This window comes from Podarcis raffonei, chromosome 2 (genome assembly GCF_027172205.1).
Source record: "Podarcis raffonei isolate rPodRaf1 chromosome 2, rPodRaf1.pri, whole genome shotgun sequence".
Classification (NCBI taxonomy): domain Eukaryota; kingdom Metazoa; phylum Chordata; class Lepidosauria; order Squamata; family Lacertidae; genus Podarcis; species Podarcis raffonei.
The window spans coordinates 118,528,281-118,541,123 of record NC_070603.1 but is presented as its reverse complement, the minus strand read 5'-3'; the positions used below and the strand labels follow the sequence as shown (position 1 = coordinate 118,541,123).

The 12,843-nt window shown below is 50.2% G+C and overlaps 1 protein-coding gene across 7 annotated transcripts in view; it reads left to right on the top strand.

Annotated features, from left to right (window-relative positions):
- LOC128409196 (zinc finger protein 585B-like) overlaps window positions 1–12,843 on the top strand; it is a 44,806-nt gene that overhangs the window by 22,121 nt on the left and 9,842 nt on the right. For 4 of the 7 annotated variants that reach the window (XM_053379435.1, XM_053379436.1, XM_053379434.1 and 1 more), the window contains exons 7-10: window positions 2,578–2,688; window positions 5,867–5,989; window positions 6,939–9,122; window positions 12,424–12,485. In XM_053379435.1, the coding sequence (XP_053235410.1) occupies window positions 2,578–2,688; window positions 5,867–5,989; window positions 6,939–9,122; window positions 12,424–12,485 (2,480 nt within the window). The remainder of the gene's footprint in view (window positions 1–2,577; window positions 2,689–5,866; window positions 5,990–6,938; window positions 9,123–12,423; window positions 12,486–12,843) is intronic. The other 3 variants (XM_053379439.1, XM_053379438.1, XM_053379437.1) reach the window with 3 other exon arrangements.

Genomic DNA, 12,843 nt, shown 5'->3' with positions numbered 1-12,843 from the left:
TATTTATTTAGCCTGGAGATCTCACGTCCGAGGCCCTTATATCTCTCTCAGTTCCTTTCTGCCGGTCTCTTTGATAGTCCTTGATTTTAAGCCCCAAGTCTCGGAGGGGCTCCGGCCCAACAGAATCCATGTTGCTTCTAGCCAGTCCTCCGTACTTAAAAGCAAAGCCTATGGGGTACTCCAACTCTTGTTTCAAATTTTTTTCAAATCCAAATGTCCCCACAGCTCCAGCTTTCACCTTCAACAAATTTGTAATCCTCAGGTCTTCAGATCTCCTCCAAAGGGGATCTCTCCATTTTCCAGACTCCCAATCAGACCAGGCTTTCCGCATCCAATTTTTATTGTCCTTTTTTATCATCATGTCAGGCCTCATATTGTAGCTCTCCTTTGACTCCTGCAAACCTCCAGCTCCTCCTTCATTTTCTTCAAAAACAACATATTGCTCCATCGTATCTACGCTTTCAGTTTCATTTATTTGTTCAATTGAATAGGCTTCCTGTTTCAAGTCCTTATCAGACTCCAAACTGTTGTTTACTGTCCAGTGTAGTAGCGATACCTCTGTAGACAAAGCATCGTATTCATCTTGTAAGTTTCCCAAGAGAACAAGTGCTCTGTCCAATTCTGGTTGGATTTTACTCACTCCAGCCATTTTTGTAATGTAGTATCCTTGTTACCCCTCTAGGGGGATTTTAATTCCTTGATATTCCTTTCAGCTCAAAACCAAAAGTCCAGTTATTTTGTATCAACCCTCCTTATTTTCAACAAGTTATACCGAATAAACCAGCAAAAACAGCAGAAACAATGTTCTCTTTTTCCAGCTGACAACTAGCTGATTAGCAGCTCACTTGACAGCTGTCAAAATCTTCCATGCAACAGGCTTTCTCATAGGACGTTCCCGGGTCTAGGGGGGGGGTGTAATTTCAGCTCCCAAAATTCTTTTTATCCTCCAGAATATCTTCTTTTAATGTCAAAACCGTGAGGTCAGGATCTTTTGTTAAAAAAAAAAAACAAGAAACAGATTCTCTCGACCTTAGCTGCCCAGTCCTTTGCTTTAAATTGTTTACAAAGGGGGGGGGTGGACTTCCTTTTTAGCCCCTTCCCGCTCGTTCCAAATCCAAAATGAAAAGTTTTTTAAAGTTCCAATCTCCGTATTACTCACGGGTTGATGTTTTAGAATCCAATCGATCTTAGAAGAAGTTGGCGCTCTCTGTCAATGGCTTGCGGCTTCACTCCGTAGGCGAGGGAGTACTCTCAGCACCACGCCTCACCCTGCCTCCGTTCCGAAGCCTTTAAAAAGGCTCCGTCGCGGATTGGGGGGGCGCAAATGGTGCCCGCCGAGTCTCTGTGTTCACAGGCATCCGCGCCTGTGATTTTAAGGGTCTCCGCTTCGCCGCAGCGGCCAGACCCAGATGCTACGGAGCCGATTCCCTCCGGAGCTCGGAGGGAATCCGCCATTAAACAATGGCGCCAACCCGGAAGTCCCGAGAGGAGAGCAAGTACTGTGCTTTGCAACCTTAAGAGTGGAGAGAACACTTTTTTTCTGTAAGATTCTTCTTGATAATTTCTCAAATACCTTTGGGGTCAGAATTTTCAAAGTCAGTTAGATTGAGCCCCATAGAGTTCAATTTTCTCCTACAAATCAATGATAAATTGTAAATTACATTATCACTTAAGAGGTCGTAAAGGAGAGAATTAGGCAATAGGGCTCTATGATGCAGAAAGATCCAATATTTCAAGGTTCTCGGCCATTAAAGGTAAAGGTAAAGGTACCCCTGCCCGTACGGGCCAGTCGTGTCTGACTCTAGGGTTGTGCGCTCATCTCACTTAAGAGGCCAGGAGCCAGCGCTGTCCGCAGACACTTCCAGGTCATGTGGCCCGCATGACTAAGCCGCTTCTGGCGAACCAGCGCAGCACACAGAAACGCCGTTTACCCTCCCGCTGGAGCGGTACCTATTTATCTACTTGCACTTAAGGGTGCTTTCGAACACCTAGGTGGGCAGGAGCTGGGACCGAGAGACGGGAGCTCACCCCGCCGCGGGGATTCGAACCGCCGACCATACGATCGGCAAGTCCTAGGCACTGAGGTTTTACGCACAGCGCCACCCGCGTCCCTATTCTCAGCCATTAGTTTATTTTAAAAAGCTATCTATCTATCTATAAATCTATCCATCTCTTTAGAACAATAAAAATATAATTTTAATTTGTATTTATAGCCTGGTTTTCATCAAATGGTCTCAGATGAGTTGCAGAAATACAGCAATCAAAATAACTACAATATGTAATTGGAATATTTGCCTTTGACTTTCAGGTGTCTCTCGATAGCCTATGTAGTTGTTTATAATTTTCTTGAGTAGCTATTCGCCTTAGTGGTTGTTCTGTTAGGGTTGCCATATGTCCAGAATAATAATAATTATTATCGTTATCGTTCTTTTATTATTTGTACCCCACCCAACATATATAAAAAGCATAATAAAATGTCACGAGTTAAACCGTCTGCTTCCTTCCTTTCTGGGAGAGGGACAGGCTTGTTCATTCTAGAATTAATTCCATTTATTTCCCCCTCTCTCTGTCCTCTAGAAGACGTGACTGTGAGCGACGGCCGAGCGGAGGGCATTTCAGAGGAGGTCCTTGTGCCCGAAGAAGTCGTATCTCAGGAGGAAGTCTCCACTGTGGTTGAGGCTGTTGAAAGTGGGTCCCCATTATGGATATTTGGGGTAGTTACAGGGGGTCCCTGTATCGCCAGCCACGCCTCTGTTGGGGACAGTGTCGTATAGTGGTTAGAGCAGAGGGGAGGGGGGCAGCCTTTCTCAACCTGTGGGTCCCCAGATGTTGCTGAACTACAACTCCCATCATTCCTAGCTGGCAAGGCCAGAGCTCAGGGATGATGGGAGTTGTAGTCCAATAATATCTGGGGACCCACAGGTTGAGAACCACTGGAGGGGGGAACCTGTGGACTCCAACTCCCATCATCCCCAGTCGCTGGCCATACCTGCAGGGGCTGATGGGATTTGTAGTCTGGGCAACTTTTTCTGGGGGGCCAATGGTAACCCGTCCGCCTGGCCTACCCCTCAGGTTGCAGGGAAAAAACAAATGTGTTTGATTTGAGCTTGCTGGAAGGAAGCTGAGCTAAAAATGTCGCCGTAATGTAAAAACAGGTGGCCGTTTACCTGAGAGTAAGCCTCATTAAACTCACTGAGGCTTACATCTGAGGAGACATTTATATATAGGTTTCCACAGCTGGTGAACAAATTTCCCTGCGTCAAGGCATAGAAGGCTTGGATACAGTGTTCATATATATTATTATTTTTTAAAAAAGAAATCCTGTCACAGGATTATTTGGGGGGTGGGATTTGCAATGTCATTAGGCCTAAAAAATAAGACACTTTTCTGTTCGAAGCCTATTAGGATTCAGAAAGGGAGCGGGCGAAAAGCTCTTAAGTCATTGTGGTTTTATTGCTGCGAAACACACAGTGATAAAGCGGTGTAGAAATGATTGTATAAATAAATAAAATTAACAAGCCAACCCTGGGTTGGAATTTGGCTTCCTTTTACCTCCTTCCTTTATTTAACAAAATTAATATATCGCTTAAGCAGCTACACCTCGAAGCGGTTTACAGGAAATATGAAATATGTGTTAAAATTGCCGGTAAAACCAGATGTTGAAAAATGAGCTAGCCTCAAAAAATGTTAAATATAGATTTAAAATATAGGGTTGTAGCCAACTAAATTCTACACTGAGTAGATCCATTGACAGCAATTAATTTTAGTCGTTAATTTCATTGGGTCTGTTCTTGAGTAGGACTAGTTTTGGATGCCATTTTTTCTCTAGACTTTCCCTGATCCATAAGATCAGACCCTATTATTTCAGATTGCTTGTTTCTACTTGTTCATGATTTGTAATGCTGTTTACCTGTTTTTTTGTTTTGGTTTGGTTTTGTGTACTCCTTAGGGTTTTGTTTTGGTTTTTAAAAGTGGTTTCAAAAAGCTTTTAAATAAAACAGTAAATAAATAACTGAGTAACGAATGAGGGGCATAGCTTGTGGGCCGACAAAGCAAAACATAACTCTTCTTGACACAAGGAAATATGTTATAGTTATGTAAAAGTCGAGCAGGAACCGAAAACGAGCAGCCAATATGAAATAAAAAGGAAGAAAATTGGGGGGGGGGGGGAATCAAGGATAAAATGCTGAAATATTTTAAGTTTTCGAAATGTAATTTGGAAATGTACGTAATGTTGAGCAGTTCATAAGGGTGGGAAAGGAAACACCAAGATGGCGGGGTGGGAAGTCACTTTTAAATTTGTATTAAATTTGAATTAATGTGAGGCTAAATTCATCAAACATTTTAAAAATCAGTAAAAAAAATGGGGGGGGGGGGAATGAAGGGCACAGCAGATGATCAACAGTTCCTTGAGAATTCCCCCTTAGCAGGCTTGCAACAGCAATTGTAATGAAGCAAGTACCGTATTTTTCGCTCCATAAGACACACCTGACCATAAGACACACCTATTTTTTAGAGGGGGAATGCAAGAAAAAAAAAGATTCTTTAAAGGGAGCGCTGAGCAGGGCCTGTATGCATCCCAGGCTCTGCTCAGCGCTCCCTTTCACAAGCCGCGTGGAGCATGTGTGCGGCGCTTGCAGGCTTTTCCCCGAGGAAGGAGAAGGGCAGCCTGTCACTGATGGGCCGCCCTTCTCCCTCCTTGGGGAAAAGCCCCCAAGGGCCACACACACGCTCCACGCGGCTCTTGGGGGCTTTTCCAGGAGGTGGGGGAAGGGACTGAGGGGCTAAGCCAGAAGCTAGAACAGCGAGAGGGAGCGCTGCACAGCGATCCCTCTTGGTGTTCTGGCTTCTGGGATAGCTGCACAGCCTGCATTCGCCCCATAAGACGCGCACACATTTCCCCTTATTTTTTAGGAGGGAAAAAGTGAGTCTTATAGAGTAAAAAATACGGTATTATGGAGGAAATGTGTGCGGCGCTTGCAGGCTTTTCCCCGAGGAAGGAGAAGGGCAGCCTGTCGCTGATGGGCCGCCCTTCTCCCTCCTTGGGGAAAAGCCCCCAAGGGCCACACACATGCTCCACGCGGCTCTTGGGGGCTATTCCAGGAGGTGGGGGAAGGGACTGAGGGGCTAAGCCAGAAGCTAGAACAGCGAGAGGGAGCACTGCACAGCGATCCCTCTTGGTGTTCTGGCTTCTGGGATAGCTGCGCAGCCTGCATTCGCCCCATAAGACGCACACACATTTCCCCTTATTTTTTAGGAGGGAAAAAGTGAGTCTTATAGAGTAAAAAATACGGTATTATGGAGACAATGGAGTTGTATAAAACATAAGATGCAGTAGAAAAGGTTTAATAATAGGACCCATGGAGGAGAGGTGGGAAGTCCGGAGATTTGGAGGAATCTGTAAATGTGGGTGTGTATGGTTGTATTTCTAAAAATTTTTACTTATAAAACCAAATAAAAAAATTATTTAAAAATAAAAGAAAATCCCACCGCTTCAAAATACCACTGCCGGCTCCCCAGATTCCCTGGGCAAGGTGATCGAATGCATGCTCTCTTGAAAGCAATAATTATAATTTATTAGCATGCTTCCCTGTTCAGACAGCCTCCACAGCAGCACATGTGATAAGAGATCGAAAGCAGGCCCTGGTTCAGATCCGAACTCAGTGGCGACTAGAGTTTGCCAAGTCACTTTGGGACAGCGACTATTTCTTGGTGTCCCTTTGTTGTTGTGAGGTTGAACATCAGGGGAGAACTTAGCATGTCCCCTTCAGTTCCTTGGGAGAGGCCAGGGGGAAGTTGATGTATAAATTCAAGCCGCAACTAAACCGAGGCTCCGTTTCTCTCGTGTATCTTTGGGGATTTTTAGCAGGTGCCATGATGGGGAGCCAAGGGGAGGAGGCGAAGCCCTGCGAAGGATTGCCAGGCGGAGGCGAGGACAAAGACGTGGAAGAAAACAGAGCGACAGAGAAAGAGACTCAGACAGTGGCAGGTAGTTGAATAGAAATGAGTGGCGGTAGCCAAAGTTGGTTCTTGGGCTTACTGCCCATGGTTTGTTTGAGGGGCCAAACCATGACTTAGCTCCTGGCAATGCAGCAACCGGAGGACTGGAGGAGGAGCAAAGATTCCTGCTTTCCCTGTGCTGCGCATTCCCCTTTTAAGTCATAGTTAAGCTTAGTGGCTTAGTGGAGAACGTTTTGGCGTTCTAGATATTGCTGAACCGCCGCTCCCACCGCCATGGCCAATGGAACACCTTATTTATTTTGTCAAACTTCAGTGCATTTTGGGAAATGGGAGGGGGAACTTATTCTTTGAGGGGCCCCCATTTTGAAGACCTACATTGGATCCCAGTACGTTTCCAAGCACAGTTCAAAGTGTTGGTGCTGATCTTAAAAGCTCTAAACAGTCCTCAATATACCCAAAGGAGCATCTCCACGCCTGTCGCTCAGCCCGGACACTGAGGTCCAGCTCTGAGGGCCTTCTGGTGGTTCTCTCACTGCGAGAAGTGAGGTTACATGGAACCAGGCAGAGGGCCTTCTTGGTAGTGGCGCCCGCCCTGTGGAATGCCCTCCCATCAGATGTCAAGGAAATGAAGAACGCATCTGAAGGCAGCCCTGTTTAGGGAAGTTTTTAATGTTTGGTGTTTTATCGTGTTTTTTAATATTCTGTTGGGAGCTGCCCAGAGCGGCTGGGGAAAGCCATCCAGATGGGCGGGGTATAAATAATAAATTAATATTGTTAAAATTATTATTATTTATTGCCATGTTGTTATCGATGGGAACATGTGCTTGTCATTCTTATTTCTCGTACTCGTAGCAAATGGTTGGCAAACACTTACTTAATGTAGGTTTTAGAAAACATTGGGCCCAGGATTTCAGTGTTTTTCATTTAGCTTGTGTGATTACATCCCATCTTCTTTGTAATTCTTTCATTTAATCCAGCAGGAAGCAACCAAGCACAGAAGTACGAAGATGAAAGCTGTCAGGCAGAAGGACCTGGGCAGGCAGGCAGCGGTGCGACGTCACTGGAAGACTGTGAATGTGATGGTTTGCAGGGTCTGAACCTCACTGTTCATGAGAGGTCTCATATGGCGGAGAAGCCTTTTGGCTGCTCCAAGTGTGGGAAAAGCTTCAGCCGCAAATCGCTCCTTCTCGAACACCGAAGATCTCACCCAGGAGACACGCGATACGGATGTTCCGTTTGTGAAAAAAGGTTCAACAAGCGAGCACGCCTCATTGCACATGAGAGATCTCATACAGGAGACAAACCCTATCAGTGCTCTGACTGTGGGAAGTCCTTCAGTCAGGAAGCATCCCTTGCTACGCACCAGAGGACCCATACTGGGGAGAAACCATATGAGTGCCTCGAGTGTGGGAAAAGTTACCCGTGGAAAACATCCCTTGCCGTACATCAGAAAATCCATGCGGGAGAGACCTACACCTGCCCCGTCTGTGAGAAAAGCTTCAACCAGAAATCGTTGCTTAGGATACACAAGAGAATCCACACGGCCGAGAAGCTGTACAAGTGCTCCGATTGCGACCAGAGCTTCACCCTTGAGAAATACCTGAATGCGCACAGGGTGAGGGCTCACACCCGAGAGAGGCCGCACGCGTGCGCCCATTGCGACAAAACCTTCATCTTCAAATATTCCCTCATCGAACATCAGAGAATGCACACAGACGAGAGGCCCTTCAAATGCTCAGACTGCGGCAAGCGCTACAACGGGAAAGCGGCTCTTGTCGTACACCAGAATACCCACGCGGGAGAGAAACCCTATCTTTGCCAAGACTGTGGTAAGAGCTTCAAAACCAAATGCGCCTTGACCGGACACGAGAAGCGCCACAGAGGAGAGAAGCCCCACAAATGCTCGCACTGCGACAAAAGCTTCTACTGGAAGCATCGCCTTATTTTACACGAGAGAATCCACACAGGAGAAAGGCCGTACCAGTGCCCCGAGTGCGGGAAGAGCTTCCGGTACAGAAACAACTTGACAAAGCACAAGAGGAACACGCACGAGACGATTCGCACGGGGGACAGGACCTACCAGTGCTCGATCTGCGGCAAAAGCTTCCGATGGCGACGGAGTTTCATTTTGCACGAGAGAGCCCACACGGGGGAGAAGCCCTACAAGTGCCCCGAATGTGGGAAGAGCTTCATGAGCAGAGTGTCCCTCATAGTTCACAAGAGAATCCACACAGGGGAGAGGCCCTACCAGTGCCCCGAGTGTGGGAAGAAGTTCATTAAAAAACAGGCCCTCAGTAAACACAAGACAGTCCACACAGGGGAGAGGAGATACCTGTGCACCGCATGCGGACGGAGGTTTTCTAACAAAGGCAACCTGATCAGGCACATGAAAATCCACACCGGCGAGAAACCGTACGTCTGCCCCATATGTGGGAAAAGTTTCATTCAGAAGGTGTGTCTGATTGAACACGAGCCGACCCACAGCAAAGAGAAGCCCTACGTCTGCACGGAGTGCGGGAAAAGGTTCAAGCGGAAAAGGGGGTTCTTGCTGCATGTGAGAATGCACAGAGGAGAGGTGCCCCGCGAAAGCCCCAAGAAAAGCCTCAACGGCGGGGAAGCTGTCAGCGCGAGCCCCAAGCCCCCCGCCAAAGAGAAGTCCCACCCCTGTTTGGACTGCGGGAAGAGCTTCCACTCCGAATGCCACCTTATTATGCACCAGAGGACGCACACGGGAGAGAAGCCGTACCAGTGCACCGAGTGCGGGAAGCGCTTCAGCCAGCAGTCGTCCCTCAACACGCACCAGAGAGTCCACACGGGGGAGAAGCCGTCGCTCTGCACCGAGTGCGGGAAGCGCTTCCACAACAAGAGCAACCTGGCGCGCCACCAGCGGATCCACACGGGGGAGAAGCCCTTTGCCTGCCCCGAGTGCGGGAAAACCTTCAACCAGAAAGCCTCCCTGGAGGCGCACAAGGCCACCCACAGCAAAGAGAGCCCCTTCTCGTGCGCCGACTGCGGGAAGAGGTTCAAGCTGAAGGTCTCCCTTCTCGTGCACCAGAGGACGCACACTGGGGAGAAGCCCTACGAGTGCCTGCAGTGTGGGAAAAGGTATATCAGGTGCTCACAGCTGAGGAGGCACGAAAGGACACACGCCATGCAAACAGGTGAGAAGGGGCAGCAGGAGGTGTTTGCCCCGATTGTCATCGTTAATTAAATTTGCGTACTGCCCTTCATCCGTAGATCTCAGGGCAGTTCACAAAATTACAATATGAAAAACACAAAACACATAATACAGTGGTACCTCGGGTTAAGAACTTAATTCGTTCCGGAGGTCCATTCTTAACCTGAAACTGTTCTTAACCTGAGGTACCACTTTAGCTAATGGGGCCTCCCGCTGCTGCCGCCACTCAGTTTATGTTCTCATCCTGAAGCAAAGTTCTTAACCCGAGGTACTATTTCTGGGTTAGCGGAGTCTGTAACCTGAAGTCTGTAACCCGAGGTACCACTGTATGAAAAACAGAAAACACATAATAAAAATAAGAACAAAAACAAACCAATAACCCCCCCGCCCTTTCACAATGTAGTTTTAAAAGGGCATCGGATGTCAAACAGCCAAAGGCCTGGTTGAAGAGTTAATGTTTTTGCAAATAAGCTGTCATAGAATTGCAGAGTTGCAAGGGATGCCCTGCAATGCAGAAATCAATAAAAGTGGAGGTAGAGTATTGGATTAGGAGCTATGAGACCAGAATTCAAATACTGCTTTGGCCCCAAAGCTCACTGTGTGACTTTGGGCCAGTCACCGTCTGTTATCCTAACCTACCTCACAGGGTTGTTCTGAAGGGGGCGGGCGGAGAACCTTGTATGCCACTTTCATCTCCTTGGAGAAAATGGTGGGAGGACGTTTGTTTATTATTTTTATTTCATAGCATTTATATATTGCTTGATAACGAAGAATGTCAAAGTGGTGGTTATTGTTGTTGTCAGGAATGCCAATACAGTGGTACCTCGGGTTAAGAAATTAAGTCGTTCCAGAGGTCCGTTCTTAACCTGAAACTGTTCTTAACCTGAGGTACCACTTTAGCTAATGGGGCCTCCTGCTGTTGCCACCACGCGATTTCTGTTCTCATCCTGAAGCAAAGTTCTTAACCTGAAGCACTATTTCTGGGTTAGCGGAGTCTGTAACCTGAAGCATATGTAACCTGAAGCGTATGTAACCTGAGGTACCACTGTAATAAAAATAATAATATTAAAGAAATAAACCCATAACAATAATATTACCGTATTTTTCGCACGATTGGACGCACCGGACCATAGGGCGCACCTAGTTTTTTGGGGGGGAAATAAAGGAAAAAATTTTCCCTTTATTTCCCCCCCAAAAGCAGGTCAGGGAAACCGAACCAGGTCGAGGAACAGCGGGATAGTGGCGCTGCGCCTCCCTGCTGTCCCCCGAGCTTGTGGGGCTGGCTGATGTCTGCCTGGCGCGCGGGGCACTCTGATTCAGGGCGCCCTGCCCGCCGGGCGGCAGGCTGCTATCCGCAGCTTGGGGAGCCTTGCGGGGAACTCCTGCAGGGCTCCCCACGCTGCGGATGTCTGCCCGGCGCGAGGGGCGCTCTGATTCAGGGCGCCCCGCCCGCCGGGCGGCAGACTGCTATCCGCAGCCTGGGGAGCCTTGCGGGGAACTCCTGCAGGGCTCCCCACGCTGCGGATGTCTGCCCGGCGCGAGGGGCGCTCTGATTCAGGGCGCCCCGCCCGCCGGGCGGCAGGCTGCTATCCGCAGCTTGGGGAGCCTTGCGGGGAACTCCTGCAGGGCTCCCCACGCTGTGGATGTCTGCCCGGCGCGAGGGGCGCTCTGATTCAGGGCGCTCCGCCCGCCGGGCGGCAGGCTGCTATCCGCAGCTTGGGGAGCCTTGCGGGGAACTCCTGCAGGGCTCCCCACCCTGCGGATGTCTGCCCGGCGCGAGGGGCGCTCTGATTCAGGGCGCCCCGCCCGCCAGGCGGCAGGCTGCTATCCGCAGCTTGGGGAGCCTTGCGGGGAACTCCTGCAGGGCTCCCCACGCTGCGGATGTCTTCCCGGCGCGAGGGGCGCTCTGATTCAGGGCGCCACGCCCGCCGGGCGGCAGGCTGCTATCCGCAGCTTGGGGAGCCTTGCGGGGAACTCCTGCAGGGCTCCCCACCCTGCGGATGTCTGCCCGGCGTGAGGGGCGCTCGGCTTCAGGGCGCCCCGCCCGCCGGGCGGCAGGCTGCTATCCGCAGCGTGGGGAGCCTTGCGGGGAACTCCTGCAGGGCTCCCCACCCTGCGGATGTGTTCCCGAAGCGCCGGGCGCTCTGCTTTCAGGGCGCCCGACGCTCCGGGAAGCAGGCTGCTATCCGCAGCCTAGGCACCCCTGCGGGACCTCCCGCAGGGTTGCCTAGGCTGCGGATGTGTTCCCGAAGCGCCAGGCGCTCTGCTTTCAGGGCGCCCGACGCTCCGGGAAGCAGGCTGCTATCCGCAGCCTAGACATCCCTGCGGGATCTCCCGCAGGGTTGCCTAGGCTGCGGATGTGTTCCCGAAGCGCCGGGCGCTCTGCTTTCAGGGCGCCCGACGCTCCGGGAAGCAGGCTGCTATCCGCAGCCTAGACATCCCTGCGGGACCTCCCGCTGGGTTGCCTAGGCTGCGGATGTGTTCCCGAAGCGCCGGGCGCTCTGCTTTCAGGGCGCCCGACGCTCCGGGAAGCAGGCTGCTATCCGCAGCCTAGACATCCCTGCGGGACCTCCCGCAGGGTTGCCTAGGCTGCGGATGTGTTCCCGAAGCGCTGGGCGCTCTGCTTTCAGGGCGCCCGACGCTCCGGGAAGCAGGCTGCTATCCGCAGCCTAGACACGGCTAGCGGAGCGCTAATCCCGAAGCTTGGGGCTGCGGAGCTCAGCGCGCCCCAAGCTTCTGGGTGCCGGCAAGGTCTAGACGGCTAGCGGAGACCTTGCCGGCACCCAGAAGCTTGGGGCGCGCTGAGCTCCGCACGCCCCAAGCTTCGGGATTAATGCAGCGCTCCGCTAGCCGTGGGAGAGCTGGGTCTCCCACGGCTAGCGGATAGCTTCCTGAAGCCTGGAGAGCGAGAGGGGTCGGTGCGCACCGACCCCTCTCACTTTCCAGGCTTCAGCGAAAGCCTGCATTCGCTCCATAGGACGCACACACATTTTCCCTTGCTTTTTAGGAGGGAAAAAGTGCGTCCTATGGTGCGAAAAATACGGTAAATGAATCAACCTGAACACACTGGGTAGGTGAAATGTCTGACTGAAGAAGCTGGTCTTTCTTTCCCTCTTCACTGTTTTTGTCATGGCCTCATGGACCACCTGAAATCCCCACAGTGGGAAGTGGGGGCTGGACTGTTCACCCCAATTCAGGGATTGTCAGTCTCTGTTTACTCCATCCTGTACTTCTGCCTCGATGATCGTTTTTTGACACAAGCCAAACCTCTTTGTCCATTTCAGAGTTGGTTGCTGAACCTGTTGAAGTTACAGAATTTCCTGTGGAAGCAATAAGTACTGCTGTGGTAAGAAATGAATTGTTGTTTTTTCGGTCGCTAGAGAAACTTTCCACCTGGCTAGGTTGCCCCAGCCAGTCTAGGCAACTTCCAATACAGTCGTACCTTGGTTGTTGAACGCCTTGGTATTCGGACGGTTTGGCTCCCGAACACTGCAAACCCGGAAGTGAGTGTTCCGGTTTGCAAATGTTTATTGGAAGCTGAACATCCGATGCGACTTCCGATTGGCTGCAGGAAGCTCCTTGGTTTTAGAACGGTTTCGAGAGTCAAACAGACTCCCGGAACAGATTAAGTTCGACAACCAAGGTACCACTGTACATATAAAAACACATATTGTGAAATCAGTATACAAAAACTTTACAGGTGT